The following is an 18864-nucleotide window of genomic DNA, read 5'->3' as shown; positions in this document are numbered from 1 at the left end:
ACCATCCGAGTTCAACTTTGCACACCTTATGAGCCGCCATAACCTTTAAGGCGAAACGTACGTCGTGTGGAACAACTTGTTACTGCACATAACTAGTCTATCACACTTAAATGATACCGTGTAGTGAAGTTCAGTAGAATGTTGACGTTTCAGTGTGTCACAATTTGTCTTCGCTTAGCTTCCCCTTTCTTTGTTTTCCACATAAACTTGAGCCTCCCAAGTTGGGTGGTCTGTTGCGTCGTCGAATTGTAGTAAGGCTGGTATGTCCAATAGTCTAACTAGTTTCGTCATCATCCAGTAACATTTGGCATTCTTTGTTGCCGTGGCGCGTAGCATGTGCTCTTCTTCGTTGCGCTTTCCTTCCCCTCTTGGACCTTTCCGAACCTGAGCCTTCCAAGTTGGAAGGTTGTTGGTTTGTGCGCCTTGGAGAAGTGTTGGAGCTAGGAGTCAGGTCGCGGAATGTCTCAGTACTCCTTGTCAGTTTTGTGCCATTTTTGCCGCAACTCTGCTGTGATAGTTGCTAGGACTTCAATGTACATAACCAAGAGTGGCTCCACAGTAGCAGAACAACTAGAGGTGTCGAGCATGCAGAGGACATGTGCTACCTGCACGGTGTTGAACAGCTAGTCGACCAAACACCGCACGCCTGCAAGACACTGGACCAGATGATGACCGACCTACCCGTAGAATTATTTGTTTCTGTTTCGCCAGCTCTTGGTAAATCTGACCATGCCTGTCTACTTGCCGACTTCCAGATCCATGCATCATGCGACCCTCCCATGTGAAGAACTGTATGGAGGTATCAGCATGCATATTGGGCCAGGCTCCGTCACTTCGTAAGAACCACCAATTGGGCAGCTATTGCTTGGACTGATCCAGGCCTGTCGTGCACTGGCATCTCAGAGAGGATCCTGGAGGGTATGAAGAGATTCATCCCCTATAATACCCTGAAAACCCGTGCATTCGACCCTCCATGGTGGACCCCTGAGTGCACTGCTGCCACAGTGAGGAAATGACGTGCATGGAGATACCTGAGAGATGACTCGTCTGACGACAATCGACAGTCAGCTTACCAAGATGCTAGGCTCTCAACGGTTGCCTGTCTCAAAACTGCAAAGAGTGCTTTCATGGCGAAACTGAGACAGAAAATGACCTCAAAGCAGCTGCCACCCAGTGACCGGTAGCACACCGTCAAGTGTGCCTCTGGCAATGGGCGTAGTCAATCTGTTCCGACATTACGTGATCCCGATGGACGTGAGTACACAGCCGGCGCAGACAAAGCAGAATGCATGGCCCGCTATTTTGGAAGTAAATGCAGTCTTGGTCAAGATGTACTGTCAGCCCCATTCCCATATGTCAGGCCTCGAAATGAACAGGCTCTTTCGGATGGCCGTTTCCGTGTGGCTGCTGTCGAGCGCACCCGTTGGCAGTTCAACCCATCAAAGGCTACCGGGCCAGATGGGATACCGGCACGAGTGTTGAAAACCTGCTCTGCTGAACTGGAACAACCTCTTTTTACACTGTTCACACAATGCTTCCAAACTGGGATACAGCCCAAGACATGGAATATTGCCAACATAGTCCCTATACTCAAACGGAAAAGTCTCTACCCTCCAATTACCGTCCAGTTTCGCTCTTGTGTATTCTGTCCAAAGTGATGGAGACAATCATCAACAGAACAATAACTTAATTTCCTCGAGTCGAACAACGTCTTCTCCACAAGTTTGGATTTCGTCATGGCCATAGTGCAGCCGACCTCCTCTCCAGCCTCCACAACCAGTGGCTGCATACAGCCGGGGAGAAAGGTGCAGCACGCATACTCACCATTGACATAGCCGGCGCGTTTGATCGCGTATCACGCCCCGGTGTGCTACACAAGTCCAACGTATACGGCTTGCGTGGGCAACTGCACCAGTGGCTCAGCAGCTACCTCATTGAACGCTACCTTCAAGTGGTCATTTGTGGCCAGGATCCCTCAAGGCTCCCAATTCGGACTGGAGTCCCCCAGGGCAGTATTCTGGGTCCGACTCTCTTCCTCATATACGTGAACGACTGCGAGGACCACGTACCAGCCGGTGCTGACCTAGCCTCATTCGCAGACGACACTACACTGCATGCCAACATCACCACCACCACCCAAGCCCTCCAGCTAGCAGTCAACAACATCTCCCTCTGAAGTCAAGAATTGAAGATAGAAATTTGAACCAGCCAAATCCCAAGCACTGACTGTTAGCTTCCACCGCACCAAATGGAACATGCCACAGATTGATTTCAACGGATCTAACCTGAGGGAACAAGAGAAGCTCAGGCGTCAGTTTTGATGGTCAGCTTACCTTCCGGCGCCACCTTCGTATCGTAGCCCTCCGGGCAACACAGCGACTTAGCGCTTTGTGTTAGGCTTTCCACCTTTTAGACGTGCCCGGTCGCATCCAAGCCTACAATGCCTTTGTGCGCCCAGTGATGTAGTACTGCTCCATCGTCTGGATGTTAGCAGCCCCATCCCATCTTGCAAGACCCGACCGTGTGCAAGCCCGGGCCATCCAAACCATCGCCCCAATGTTTTGGCTACCCGAGTCTTGCTCTTCGTCGGATGGTTGCAGCACTTTGCCTCCTGTACAAGATGGATTGTCCAGATGCACATCCCCTTCTACAGAGGATGCTGCCACCCCAGCAACCCCAACACCAAACAGTCCACTCCACCTGTAGTACGATTTAGAGATGTTATGCCCATGCACACCAACTGGCAAATGAACTTCCAGTCCGTTCCCGAAACAACCTGTCTCGAGCCTACCCTCACACAGTTGTCCCCATCTGGAACCAGCTGCCCGCCGGAGTCTTCTCTGGTCCATTCTGCACCAAGAACTTGCAACATTAAAAGGTTGCAGCCAACCATTCTTTGAAGACCAACGACTGGTCATGGGTACATGACCATCTCTGAGTATCAGCATCACATCTGCCTCACCCCATGACTTTTAAATTCCGCTCCAAATACTCCTCCCAATAACAACTGTTCTTCTTTTCTCTCATTCTCCACCTAACACTGGCTGTGTGATCTTTTCCTCCTTGAAATGTCCTGTCTCCCCTCCTAACATTTCGTATCATGTACCTGTCACTCCTTTCAATTGTTTCTTCTTCTTTCTTTTTGGTGTGTTTTATGTCCCCATGACGTCGAGACCTCAGGTTGGCTGAGGGCAAAAAGCCTTTACCATCGCTATGCTCCCACTATGCATTTTTTGTCTTTGCCTGTGAGCTGTGTTCATTGTAAATAAATTAAAAAAAATGGTCGCACTCATTGACTGTATAAGGTTTGGTTACGTTGGTGGACAGTTAGTCATAACTCGGAACATTTTGTCCTTCTCCTTTTTCACAATAAATTATGTACAGCAATATAGTGATAAAACTAGGTCAAAGCAGAATAGCTAAAAACAACGATGATTAATACGTGACCAATATACATCATGCCTATACATAATTCATTGTTCTTGCTCTCATTTGCTCATGCCGCTATATTACCTTTTTGATGCGGAAGGAGACAATGTACGGGAGAAGGTACGTCACAACATGAAGAGGAGGCACGGTAGTTTACTCGCAAAAAAATTATTCAACTGCGTAATTCTTCTTTCTGCTCATAAAAACGAGCATGCAACAGGGATAATCTGACTTACATTATTCCTTGGTTCCAACGAATGTCCAGAAGTGAGAAGATAATCCACTGTGGAAACATGACCATTATATGCTGCACGATGTAATGGTGTGTCACCATCCTGGAAGTAGCAGCAAATTAAAGACAAGACATGTACACACATACCCACATTCATACACATGTTGATGCACACACACCTTTGCACGCACACACACACACACTCATGCACGCATGCACACACACACACACACACACACACACACACACACATACAAACACACACACACATCCAAAAACACACACACACACCTCAGATCCCCGATCTCAGACCTGCCCATCGCAGAAGCAATGGTAAAGAACAGCTACGTTAGACACAGCAACTAGTGATGGGATAACACACACAAACACACACACACACAAACACACACACACACACACGCACAAACACACTTTTTTTACAAGCTAACCACAAACCATCATGGTGCAAACGCCGGAAAAAACGCACAGGGATGCACATAGCAATGGCAGCCGAAGCAGTGGAGGCGGGGCAAGAGCAGCTAAACCGACCAGTGGTCTCGGCCTCAGCACTGCTCATGCGCGCCAAACAGAAAAATACGAAAATAGAAAAAAATGAGCAGGAGCACTACAGAGCAAATGTGAAATAAGGGTGGCAGCACGGTCACGGAATGTTGTTCAATGGGAGAAAAAAAATTGAGGTTCAGGTACACCATACATTAACTGCATACAACCAGCAGCAGGTATCCGAAATCATACACGCACACACACACACACACACGCACACTCGCGCGCACGCGCGCACACACACACACACACACACACACGAACACGTGAACAGCCACACACACACACGCACACACGGAAGTGTTACACACACACATACTATACACACACACATTTACACACACACACACACATCACACAAACACACACACACACATCACACACACATACACACACACACACACACACACACACACAAGTACTATACACAAAGAGACACACAAGTACTATATACACACACACACACACTATACACACATGCACACACACACACTATACACACACGCAAGCAAACACGCACGCACACACACGCACACACACACACACACATACACAGATCGCAGGTGCGTAGAGGCCCAATGCCAGTCAGCAGATCGCAGATACTTATGAACGCCTTCTTTGAACTGCTGGAGGCGAGGTAGAGCAAGTGGTGCTGTGATGAGCTCTGGAGGAAGGCGATTCCACTCCTCAACGATGGCGGATGGAAATGATCGCTGTACGCTGTTGCGCGAGTGACGGCTGTGGGGCATGGCAAACTGCAATTCATGGCTAATCCGGCTCTGCTGACGAGTGCGAGGATGCCCTTGCAGCTCTGGTGCAGTGGCAGGGATCATTGCTCGCAGTGATGAGCTAGTTGGGAGGCACTGGAGGTTGTATAAGTACGTGTGAGCAGCAACAGCACGGCGGAGGGCCAGACTTGGGAGCCATGACTCACGAGAGATGATCTTGAGAGCTCGTAACTGAACTGCATCGAGCTGGCAAAGAGTTGTAGTGGCAGCCCCCATCCAGACCAACGGGCAGTATTGAACTATTCCATTACTGGTCTGACGAAGCCTTTGTAGACCCGCTCTCTTCCACGAACATCAAGGATGGGGGCAGCTCTGTTCAGGAAGTGTAACCGCTGGCGAGCACTTACGGCTACAGAGCGCAAATGCTGGTGGAAAGACAACTGTGTGTCGAACTGGACTCCTAGGAGCTTGAGCTCTGCTTCCTTCACAACTGGTACTCTATCGAAGGAGATGGCTGGGAGCTGCCGACATGGCCAATGGTGATCGATGGTGAGGGTCTGGGATTGGTGGGCTCAAATGAGATCTTCCAGGCTTTGCCCCAGGCGGAGAGGTCATCCACTGCATGCTGCAAAACACGGCTTTGTTCATTCACGTCTGCGCCCACTGCGAGACACTGATACAGTGTGGTATCGTCCGCATAGACAGCAAGATCTACGCCCTCTCCGAGAGTAGTGTCACTGTCATTCACGTATAACAAGAAAGGAGTAGGCCCCAGTATACTTCCTTGAGGAACACCGTCGTGTCGTCAGCTGCGGCGGAAGAAATGGAAGACATTGCGGAATGACCCCACGCAGGATGCAGCTGCAAAATAATAAGTCGATCATGTCTCCGCACTCTTCAGCTACTCTTTGTCATTCTAGCTGCTTACTGCACTATTTCAAAGGTATTCAAGCTGCCTACCCACCTTAGAATGCTAAATATTTATTGTACACATATATCGTATACATACATTGCACCAATTTGGAGTACACCTTGTATATTGGTGCATACACCCGTTAAGAATCGGAATATTGAACTTTTTCTTGGCTGAGGTCCTTCAGTAGATGTGTTTGAACAAATTTCTAACCAAAAAGGAATTTTGAAAATTTTGACCCAAGGGCTGTTTTCGCTGGTTGAGGCCCAAATGTCGTTCCCAATAACTTGTTCCTGTTGTCCCTTGTAATGTCTGGAGAAGATGTCGTCAGTTGACCTTCTTCGGACTCAACATAACAACAACTGCGTAGTGAAGAAATTGTGTAGCATTATTCCCACATCGACGAGGAATAGCATCAACAAATTGTACAGACAATACATTTTCTTTCTGGAAACAAAGCATAGGATCAAACTTAAGTTTGTACAACGCTTCTAACACAGCCGAATGCAATCGACCTGTACCACGTGACAGTACTGAGCAAACGTCATTACAGTAGATCTACCGACAATTAGCATACGTGGACAGATGGCTTTAGATAGATGAAGTACCACTCTGGGCTCCTTTCTTTGTTGTCCCCTCAAGTGTCCTGTCATCTCTCCTCTGCGTGACATCACAGTACCCATCTTATGGCCTGGTGGAGTTCATTGTCCCTTCAGCTGCATCTCCTCCAGTATGATTCTTCATGGAGCTTCTCACTCTAGCTTCTCTAGTCTCAAAGTTCTGGTTTAATTAAGCGGTCTTCCACGTTGTCTAACATCCACTTTTGTTATCACTTCTATTGTCATTGAAAGTCGGTCCTCTCCAGTACGTCTTCTCACTTGGCTTCATGTGACGCTGGTAAATCCTTTCACAGTTTGGTTGGTTTTGGGGTGGGCCTTGCTCCAACTTTCACATTTCTCTGGGTTGACTCCAGCCCCACACATGCGGAGGAGGAGAAGCAAGTTGGCATATCTACACCGGAAGAGGATGATCCAACAGTAGACTGTGAATTAAATTTAGGAGGACGACCAAGACGACAAGGAGACTCAAGCGCATCAAGCGGAACAACACTTTACGGCACATTTTGGCGGATGCGTGCGCTTTATTATCATACTGTTTTTACAAAACACATACCGTATTTTACCGGTTGTAAGTCTGGAGGTCTCAATTCTGCGTTTTAAAGTTTTCACCCAAAGAAGCACTACTAACCACCTCCTGCTACTAGCACATCAACAAATCATGTAAACATTCCTTATTGGAGGATATAACGTCCCAATCCTTGAAAAAGGCCAATAAACTGGGAAAAATGTGTTCACATGGTGCACTCGTGAATGCAGTGCAGGTCAATTTTTGTAAGATACTGATAGTTCCCGGTTATAAGTCGAATCCCGGTTGTAAGTCGACCCCCATCCTTTCTTCTTCTACTTTAAGTCGTAAAAGGTCGACTTACAACCGGAAAAATACGGTACATCGTTATTTTGACGGCACAAAGCAGCAAGGCGGCAATGAGACATACGGAATGGTACGGGTGGAGGAAAGGGAGGGGCAGCTTGCTGGCCATAGGATCTCGGCTTCATTGCTACCCAAGTTCGAGGCAAGGGGATCAACGGCCGGTGTTCATAACGGCAGCATCCACACAACGCAGACGGGAAAGGTGTCAGCTATGTATAGATGCCACAGACCTGAGCCTCATAATAACTCCGGACTTCTGGTCAAGGCCTCTATACGCCCGGCCATGGGAGTACCGAGACCGTCCGAAGCCCAACCGACAACACCCTGCCAGCGCTGCGAAAGATGACCCTACACCTGATGGTGGTGACAGCGCTTACAGAGACAGTACGGCATTAGCTGGCGCCACCCCCCCCCCCCCCATTGATCAGTTCAGCTCCGCCGCTCCGCTGGCTAGTAACGAACGCATTTGGTCTCACCAACAATCTGGAAGCGTGGCAGCATGCACTGCTCAACGATAACGTTGACATAGCAGTTATCACAGAAACGAACTTCTCGGCCAAGACTGTAGCCTCTGAGACGATATTTCCAGGATACTCGCTTCCCATCCAACGTGACCGGGATGCATTTGGTGGCGACATTGCTGTATGGGTGAAGTCCGGCCTCCCAGTGGTGCACCTCGACCAGATTCCCACTGATGACCACGAAGTCCTCCGGCTCGCAGTGAGTCTTTCTACGCAACAATCTGTTGTTATCTGTGCCTTGTTTCGGGCTGGATCCTGTGCGGACAACGACACCTGTCTGATTGAGTATCTTGGACCTGCACTATACGTGGCCCGCACTCACGGCACTCACATAGAGCTAGCTTGGGATTTTAATGTCCATCAAGAGACTTGGCTCTGCAGCAGTAAAACAACTGTAGCTGGAGAGGCCTAGGAAGAACTGTGTGCTGAGCCTCAACTCCACCAGCATGTCTTGCAGCCGACTAGGCGTCTGAACACCCTGGACCTCATCCTCTCCAACATGTCCGTTCCTATCGACACCACTGCCAAAGCGCCACTTGGTTGCTCTGACCATAGGGTTCCTCTTGCCGACTTTTATCTCACCCCTGATGCTGAGCAAGCTACCTCCAGGACTGTCTGGCGCTACAATCAGGCAGACTGGGGGCGCTTCTGACTGGTCCACCATTGCGACTGACGACCCTGAAGAGTCCTGCAGGAAGCTAAGTGACGTCATCTCCAGCGGGATGCAGAAATTTATCCCCGCCAAGCAGCTTGTTACCCGCCCAGCAGACCCCAAATGGTGGACTCCTGAGTGCACCACAGCATTTAACGCTAAAAACAAGGCATGGAAGGCGTTAAGACGCAATATTGTCAGCGAAGCCCACAAGGCTTGCTTTATGAGCTCAGAAGAAGATGCTATCCTCGCGAATGTGCGAGCTCGCACATCCTGGGAACTGAGAGTTCGTCGGAAACTGTCGCGCGGAGGCCTGAGAGACAAGGAATGGTGGTCAGTGCTCCTACACAGAGTGGCGACTCTCGGTATTGGCGGTGGCCTGCTGCAGTGGCTACTGGACTATCTACGGAATCGCACACTAAGCGCAATCGTTAATGGACAGGAATCTGCTCGATTCCAGATTAAAGCTGGCGCACCCCAAGGCAGCATCCTGGCACCCACCTTATTCTTGATGTATGTCAACGATGCTGAGACGTGTCTTTCCCCATCAACGCGAATGGGTGTGTACGCAGATGACACCACGCTGTACATTATCATGCGATCTAGAAATGACTCTGCTGGCAGTATTGCAGACATGCAATTTGGCCTGGATCGATTGAGTAGCTGGGGAGAACAATGGCTGGTTCGCTTTGAGCCGACAAAGTCGCAGCTGCTGCATATTGGCCACCACCGCAACCCCTGGCTACTCCCAGAACTAACATTCAGAGCCCATGATATTCCCAGGGGGATGAGCTGAAGCTCCTGGGAGTGACTTTCGACAGCAAACTCACCTTCAGACGCCATCTTCGCAATGTTTATCTTCGTGCTGTCGCCCGGCTAGGATTTCTGCGTGGAGCATCAAGTTTCCTTGGTCGTGAAGGACGCTGGACAACGTACAGAGGCTTCGTACGCCCTGTACTCGAATGCACGCCACTGATAGGGATGGGCGCAGCCAACTCTCACCTGCAAAGTCTCGACTGAGCACAGCGGAAGGCCCTTTCTATCATTGGTCCTGATGCCTTGCTGCAGAGGGTAGCTGCCCGCCGCCAAGTGTACGCTCTAATGTACATGTACAAGCTAATGTGCCTTCAAGACCGTGTCCGCCATCAGCATCAGCTACAAACAGTGGTCCTCCTTGCGGCCCCCAACTTTCTCGAGCGTTCGTTCCCATAATTAGGGTGTAGTGGATGAATGAAACAGGCTTCCGCAAGACATGTGTCCGGAACCGATGCCCCAGTTGAAGTCTCTCCAATCCTTCAAGACGAAGGTCCACCGCCACTTGCGTCAAAATAATTGGCTCTGGGCTGTGGACTCCCTGTGAGGCTATGTCACCCGTCAACTACCTTCGTGCATCATCTCTTTCTTGTTTTATTTTATTTCATTTCTCTTTCTCGTGGCTCTCTCTCTCTCCCTCTCTCCTTTGCTCTCTCTCTCTCTCTCTCTCTCTCTCTATCCCACTCTCTCTCTCTTTCTTTCTCTCTCTCTCTCTCACACGCTCTCACTCACTCTCTCTCTCTCTCTCTCTCTCTCTCTCTCTCTCTTTCTCTCTCTCTCTCTCTCCTTTCCTAGCTGCATTGCTATCGATGCCTGGTCGTAGACTATGATTCCGAGACCTCCGTTCGCATGAGCCTCGCCAACTACATTGGCACATTGCCCCTACTCCCCTTTGTCTTGTTGTCCAGTGTCATTTCAGTAAACTGTTGTCCTCTTCCCCTGATTATTGGAAGGGCTGTGTTTGCTAGTAAAAAAAGGAAGAAAGAAAAAAGTGCTCTAGAGAAACAACATAAAATTATTACCGAAATAATGGAGGGGGGGGGGTACTAAGGGGAAAGTAGGTAAAATATGAGAGAGTCTAGAAGTGAATGGAAGAGGGAACCGAGTTAGAGCATTTTCGTCTTTTGTCTTTAGTTCGTAGCCTGTCCATTACCCACTCCCAGTAGGTAAAGTGCAGGTGGGCATTGCCCTTCTCTTTGAACATCTGCAATGCTTTCCTTGTTCACGGGTTCAGCAGAACACACTGCGGGAGCTGGTTCCAGACCTCCACAACATGCTGAGGAAAGGATGAAAGTACATCATTCCGTTCTCTGAGGGGAAGAGTGGGGGCGAGCTGAAACTGGTGTGATGAATGCAGTTGTGTGCTATGGCTTGATGTGTTGGTAGCTCAGGGTGGAAGACGGGCGAGGAGCATATCTGGGCCAGTTGAACAATGGAGCTTGTACAGAAAGCAGAGTGCTGTCTACTTGTCGACTTCCAGATCCGTGCGTCACGCGAGCCTCCCATATCAAGAACTGTATGGAGGTATCAGCATGCAGATTGGGCCAGGCTCCGTCACTTCGTCAGAACCACCAATTGGGCAGCTATTGCTTGGACTGATCCAGACCTGTCATGCAATGGCATCTCAGAGAGGATCCTGGAGGGTATGAAGAGATTCATTCCCTCTAATACCCTGAAAACCCGTGCATTCGACCCTCCATGGTAGACCCCTGAGTACACTGCTGCCACAGTGAGGAAATGACGTGCTTGGAGATACCTGATAATTTACTTCTTTTAATTTACTTCTTTTTTTTACCTGAATGTGGACGGGGTCTTGGAAGTCCGTCATGACCAGGTCCAAAGTGTTAGCATCGCGGGTGGGTTCCAGTACATGTTGGGTGAGACCATGCAATGCGCACATGTCCTCTGCAGCTTCACCAGCAACGCTCGTCCTGGTGCTGTGAAGCCAAGCTCGGTTGTGCACATTGAAATCGCCGGCAATAATGATGTTAGATCCTTGCGACCGCACTCTGTCAATTGTGCTATCAATATGCTCGATCAAGGAGATGTTGCTGTCAGAACACGTGCCTGGCCGGTAAGCGGCACATACCACTACGTTGTTGCCTGATTGTAGTTGCACAGTAATCCATATTACCTCCAGGTCACGGCAGCTCACCTGCTCCAGATTTCTGTAGGCCAGACCGGACCGCAACCACACAGTTACGCCTCCACCCTGTGATGTACGGTCACGACGGATGGGCGGTTGGTAACCTGGCAGCATGGCATCCACAATCATACATTTCTCTGCGTTGAACTTCGTCTCCGTGACAATGGCAATGTCTGGTAGGTGTGTGGTGACTACGTTCTGGAATTCACCAAGCTTACACATCAGGCCAAATGCATTAGTTAGAAGTAGTTTACACTTAGGGTCGCCCAGTGCTGCCATCATTGTTTATCACTGGTCGGCAAAGTTGGTGCGCAGCCAGGCTGAGCTGACCCTTGTGCCGTCTTGTGACTGTCGGATGTGTGGAAGGTCCACCTCCTGCAGTAAAGTGGCCTTGGCCAGAAGTTGGCAGCCAGCAGGATATGCAGGGAGCTGGCATCCACCATCGCTGTTGCAAATATGCAGCCGCTATCATTGTCATGCATGGTAGAGGTATAGAGCACTACTGGTGTGTCGGAGTTGACGGCCCTGCTACGCAAATCAACAAATTGGCGTAACCGGTCTTCAGTTGTCTCCCTGCTGAGATTACCAACATACACGACAGCTCTCTTCGCTCTGTGGGGCTCATTTGCAATGAGTTTCCATGCATCGTCGGAGATGGGCTGCAACACCTTTGTGCTCTTGTTGCGCTTTCGTCTCCGCGGCTGCTGAAAACCATCATCCGCGTCACTCTCGCTCACGCTGTCCACATTGTGGCTAGGACTGGCTGCTGGGCGAGCATCATTTTCAAATTCAGTACGGGGCGCATCAGATGCTGGACCTTGGTTCAGCGCGCTGGTAGATCTACTCGTACTCGAACTCCTGCTACATGGCCTGCAGGCTGTGCGGGGGTCAGTAAGGGTACGATCACGGTTCGTAGTACGTCCTGGCTGGCATGGCTGAGGAGCTTTCGCCGCGGCAATGGGGGATTCTTTGAGAGAAGCTACCTCCTCCTTCAGCTTAGATACTTGTCTGGATAGCTCATCGAACCTATTGTTCAGGCGATCCTCGTGATCGGCGGCCTCGGAGAAAAGTGCGGCCAGACTTTTTAGCACTGCCGATACATCCGACTCGAGACTAGGCAGGGAGCCCAACATTTTCGTCTCAGATTCAGTCAAGGCTGATACACGATAGTTAGTTCTCGTGGTAGCTCCGGGCATGGCAAGTTCCCGACACTACTCTACTTCTAATCACTGGTCTAGTCTACTTCCAGTCCGGCATGATGTCGGCTGGGCTGCAAAAAAGGATAAAAAAGAAGACCCCGAAAAACGCGTGCCTCACTTTTCAAAAAAAAATACACACACATTTACTACAACATGCAGAAACTTGCGGTACGGGGGAGTGCCGGTCATCGGAGTGAGAGGCTACGGAGAGAAATGCGTAGACACAGCGGAAGCAGAATGCTAGCGGAGCCAAGTATGTACAAGAGAGGATTCAGGGTCGGCCGGGTAGACACTGCAAGAGCAGAATGTTGACGGAGCCAAGCTTCTAAGGAAGTAGCCGGAAATGAGCGTGGGCAACACCCCGTGATTTATTCACTTTATCAAAGTAAATTAGTAATGAGAAATGGAAGGTGGGAGGGTAAAACAGTACAAGCAAACAGGAATAATGTACATACAGCACAGATCGAAATATATAGTCAGGCAAACTCTAGCAAGACACTTCGAGTGCGACGTCGAACGAATGTCGAATGTCGCCCAGGTTGAGCGCCACATACAAATGCCATGGTGACGCCACGTCGCACGCCTCCCACATCGGAGTTGAGCACCACGCATGAATGCCACGTTGAGAGGCACGTTCAATGTGACGTAGAGAGTCACGTTCAATGTCACGTAGAGCACCAAGCAACGTAGAGTACCAGATGTGCATGCACTATGCTTTATTGGTCAACATGATCACTGTGATGTGCAGAGCCAGCAGCAAAGCATTTGCATGCAGTCACAGCACTATCAATCATAGCAGCATAGATTGAGCGGTATGTAACGGAACCTCAGCCATTCCGTTCCCCGGGACGCAGGACACAAAGGACAAGACTACTTTGGTTTACATAATTATTATTGACATTACGGAAATGGAGACAACACTCAAAGGGACGAACAAGAAGACTGACAAAAGGACTCTCGACTACAAAATCGCGCATGCTCATATCACACATGCACGCGACTAGACGAGACAGTTTGGGGAATGCCATCACACAGGAAAAAAACACATCATTTCACAACACCTGCCCCCTTGATGACATTCCAAAAAATAATAAACCGACACCACGTTCCACATGCACAACAGCAAAAGGAACCACAGCAAAACAGAACAACCAAAACCAACCAACAGCTTACATTGTAGCACAACAAAACTGGGCCACGACACAGGGCCAAACCAAGACACAAGAGCCGACGCTCTCAACCAAGCCGCACCACAGGGCCAAACCAAAAAACACAAGAGCCGACGCTCTAAACTCAGGCACACAAGGCCAACCGAAACACGAGGGCCAAAGCTCCAACAAATAACAACATGCGCGCAACAGCGCAAAATATATCTACAACGCAAATTAATGCAGAACAGAACGACGAGAAGAGCAATATACCGACAACCAAACTCAACAACACAGCAACAAACTGAAAAGCGAGAGAAACACGATCAGACAACACAGTGAGCAAGACAACAACAAGACGAACAACAAAGGACGACACACAGTCGGTGATGCCAGACTCATCCATTGGCCTCTGGCGAGCCCCGGCCACACGCTCCATGCGGTACCTGCCGTCCCAGGCTCCAGTACCCAGCTTCTGCCGGTCCAACCACCTGCTCTGCCTCCTCTTCCACCGTCTTGCGCTCCCAGCAGCTTCTCTCCTGAACTCCTCCATTCCCACGCATACTTTATAGTTTTACTTTGTTGTTGACGAAGACGACGAACAGACTCACTACAAACTAACTCATCCTCTGCGTCCCGGGTTTCGGTACCACTTGTTACTGATTTGTTACTACTACTACTAGCTTAATTAACCACCCCTGCATCCAACCCTTGGCATGCTACAACCGACAACCGTTGCAAACTTGGGTGAGAGAATACATACAGTAGATTCAGTATAAAATTGGAAAGAAGATCATCGAAAGAAGGAAAAAAGGCAGCTGCATACGCATGCAGCTGCGCATCAAAATCAAATGTAAAGATGGCGACCATGAACGACTGCGACGTGGATAAACTGCAAAACAAACTAGTGCAGCGACACTGACTCGACTGAGTAAAGAAGCGGAGAAGACGAAAACGGCAAGGAAAGCGGATCGATACGATCGCTAAAATGCACTAGCCTAGAGCGTGCATAGCGCATGCAGTCAAACGGTCACGTGATAAGTGCGCACACAAGTCATACGTCATAATAATGCAGTTGACATGACAGAGAAAAGGAAACAAAGCTGAGCGCGAGGCAAACAAATCTGCAGAGCGCGAAAATATAAACACATTGAACGAAGGATTTGTTTGAGAACAAAATGCACAGGCAGACAAAGAAGAAACAGTTCGAAGCTAGAATCAATGTCCGTGTTTCTTAGAATCAATCATGGAGAAAGCTAACTAAGAGTAACTACCTCTGTCACGCAAGACCGGACCTAAACACCTACGAAGTAAGAATTGATGTGTTACGAGAAATACGTGTAGTGAAATAAATTGGTATGCATTGCATCGTGACACAACTTGCCAAGCTGCATGTACGTGATTGTAAATGTACAAACAACATGCAACGTCGTAGTAAGCACAATCGTAACTCGTGAATTCCGTGTTGTTGACTCAAGGCAAGCAGTACCTCGTGTACACGCTGACAACGACGAACGAATTAATTAGACTCTGATAATAAATACTAATAATATGAAAGAACAACAAAACGTAAAAGTCACCTATGATTACACAACAGGTAGCACAGAGCTGCGTGTATCCATTAATCTGCATTATCACCATAATGCTACAAACACTTCTCCTTTTTTTCTTTTTCTTTCCTTCTTTTCTTTTATTCCTTTGCTGAGAGCCTTCTGTTCCCATATTTTCTTTTCATCTGTGTCCCCATTCCTGGGTTACTTGGACTTCATTCGCTTCCTTGTCATTGGACATGTTCAGTCCGTTCGGTTTGCGAATTCAAATAAACACAACCAACCAACAAACCAACCAACCACACACGCTCGCACACGCACGCACGCACGCACACATACCTTGACCTTGTGTACAGCTGCCAGTAACTGGCTATGCCGCCCCTATGCGGGGGAGGAGAGGAGAGCGCGCAGTCATGACGCCCCGCAGACATGTCGCCGGATGCCACGGAGCCGATGGAAACGTCTCCCACACCTGCACTCATGTTGAAAAGTGGCCACGATCAACAGGCTTGCCGCCTCTCCGACAGTTGTGTCGGCCGAAGCCCGAAGCCGACTTGCAGCAGCGGCCACAGACGCTGCAGTGACCGCAGCAGTGCTCAGTCGAGACAGCGTACCGGGGTGGGGACGCCAAGGGCACAGACGCTTGAGCTGGAGGCGTTGAGGCGTGAGCAGTAGCGGTTGGCTCCCCCGGCAGAGATGCTTGGCCATTGCTTGGTCCTGGGGTGCTGCCAGGATTGTTTGTGGAATGCCCTCTTTTGAAACCAAGTGTTGCAGACGGTTGCATTGTTCATTGGCAGGAATAAAAGCAACTCCGCCCCTGACTCGTTACACTCGCCAAAACCATGGGGGCCACGAACTCCCTGCCAGTCATCAGCAATTCCAGATTGACGGGAACCAACTCTGGCGTTGAGGTCGCCTAGAAGAACGAACTTGTCTTCGCCAGGCACATCCCGTATCATGCGTTGCAGATTGTTGAAGAAGCTGTCCATGACAGATCTCTTGGCGCGGAATGTCGGTGCGTAACAGGCGATGACATGGAGATTGACCGACTTTCTACTGCGCCCCGACACGAAGCGAAGCCTCGCCACAGCGAGACGGGGCGAAACCGGTGCCCCCTGCGAACCTCTGTCTCTCCAGGCACGAAGCGCGCGTCCGCGCAGCACAACAGCTACGCCCTCGCCGCGGAGAAAGGAACCATCACCGCTCGGCAATCTCCGCCCAGACGATAGGACAGCCGAATCGCCAACAGAATACACCTCTTCCCCAAACCAGCGAGTCTCCTGCAGGCCTGCTACCTCTATGTCGAGTCTCTTCAGCTCGCCGACGACGACATCGACCCTCCGATCATCCTTGTCAAATTCAAAATTTGAATTTCTCAAATTTGAATTCTTTCTAACAAATGCCGTCTCCACAGGCCCAGAAGCATTCACGAGCGACCTGACATTCCAGGACGCCAACTGCATGCACTCTCCTCTCCTTCTCTCGGCGGATTTAGATTTAGACTTTCGTCGTCCATCAATCACTCGCGGGCTCGCAACACCGCAACGAGTGGAGGTTCCCGCTGCACGGCGAGTGGCAGCATCAGGCGCTGCCCTGTACTCGACGTGCATTGCCGCAGGACCCTTGACGACTCACAGCATTCAGCTGGGACGGCCAAAAGGCCACCCCAGCCCTACAAGCCCAGGAACCAAGGTAAAAACCAAGGAAAGGAAACTTGCAGGCAGAGCTCCAAAAAATGCAACCATCTACCAAGGCCACCACACACACACACACACACACACACACACACACACACACACACACACACACACACACACACACACACACACACACACACACACACACACACACACACACACACACACACACACACACACACACACACACACACACACACACACACACACACACACACACACACACACACACACACACACACACACACACACACACACACACACACACACACACACACACACACACACACACACACACACACACACACACACACACACACACACACACACACACACACACACACACACACACTACTACTACTACTACTATGATACAGCTACCCTAAACGGGTCACGCCGCCCTCCACCCAAGCATGAGCACTATGAGGGGCAGTGGCAAATAAATAGAATCAGCTAGCAGAACTGGCAAAACAGATGAAACAATGGAGCAGAACGGACGACTGCTGTACTGTAACAACAACCTGACAGCTACAGTGCCAACGACTGAAAATGAACAGGAAGGAAAAAATTCAAAATTTCACGTCACGAAAAAACACTGTCCACGAAAGAATCCACCAAGCAAAAGGAGTGTGGGCATCCGAAATCCCACCAGGACTCCACTAGCAGTTCTTCCACGTTGACGATGTAAGCGGCAGGGCAAGGCCTCACAAATCCGACAGACTTCCACAACGCTTGACCAGTGCACTCATGACGACGAAAGATTGAAGTTTCAATTCCCACCATTCCGCCATTGGGACCTTCCTCTCCGCACTCGCTCGTCCACTCCACTGAAAACAACGAGTTGTTCCAGCACTCCACCAGCCAATCCGCAATTCCCACCACTGCATTCTTCGAGCTTGGATTCTTCACAGCACTCGAGGGACAGCTACTCCACTGCGAGTGGTGGACCACGGCCGACGCAGCAGTGACAATATCAAAGTAAATTGTCCTGCAAGCTACATCGCGTTTCCGCGCTCCAATGATGCAGCACTACCTTGGCAGTGTGCGAGGGTGCTCCAGGGTCGAATCTGGCTATGCCAGAGTCGCCCTGGGCAGGCAGAAAACTTGGGAGAAAGCCAAGAACACGGAGCTCAGAAAGTGTAACCTGCTCCCAAGGAGCACAAAACAAAGCACACACACACACACACACACACACACACACACACACACACACACACACACACATGCACGCACGCACGCACACGCATGCACGCACACACACACATACACACAAACCTTGAACGTGCCCATTGCCGATGGCAATGACAGCGAAGGGACTATCTGCTAGCTTTGCAGTACAGAGCGTGGCGCTTGAGGTCCCCGGGACGACGACAGACCTTTCCACATGCGCAGCGGAAGACAGAGTCAGGATCAGGAGGAGCACGGGCGGGAGGATGACGATGAGCAATCTGCCTCCTGGGCAGCATCAAACCAGCAGTCAGAAGGCACAGGGGGGCTGATGGAGCGGAGATCATCCGCGATGACGTCACGCCACCGCTTGCGTGGACCATGGCGAGGGCGTGTTGCAGGGAGCTCCCCAAAAAAACTCGCTTCTGCATGCGGTCGTCGTTCATCCGACCAACATGGCCAAGCCAACGCAGTCCATATTTCCGGATGATGTCCGCGACGTCACAGTCAATGCCGAGGGTTCGGGCCATGGTAACGGAGGTTACGCGGTTGTATTACTGGTCCCGCCTGGATACGCCAACGATGATGTGAACACACTGGTGATGAAAGGTGTT

General features: G+C 50.0%; 1 protein-coding gene across 1 annotated transcript in view; it reads right to left on the bottom strand.

The window, feature by feature from the left end:
* Positions 1-18864, bottom strand: part of LOC135827077 (uncharacterized) — a gene marked incomplete at its 5' end in the record, with an annotated part of 210613 nt that overhangs the window by 172569 nt on the left and 19180 nt on the right. Inside the window, one exon of the mRNA XM_065339601.1 lies at positions 3666-3764. Within this exon, the coding sequence (XP_065195673.1) occupies positions 3666-3764 (99 nt within the window). The remainder of the gene's footprint in view (positions 1-3665; positions 3765-18864) is intronic.

This window comes from Sycon ciliatum, chromosome 11 (assembly GCF_964019385.1).
Source record: "Sycon ciliatum chromosome 11, ocSycCili1.1, whole genome shotgun sequence".
NCBI lineage: Eukaryota > Metazoa > Porifera > Calcarea > Leucosolenida > Sycettidae > Sycon > Sycon ciliatum.
Note: the sequence above shows the minus strand (reverse complement) of the source record. Positions and strands in the feature narration are given on the sequence as shown.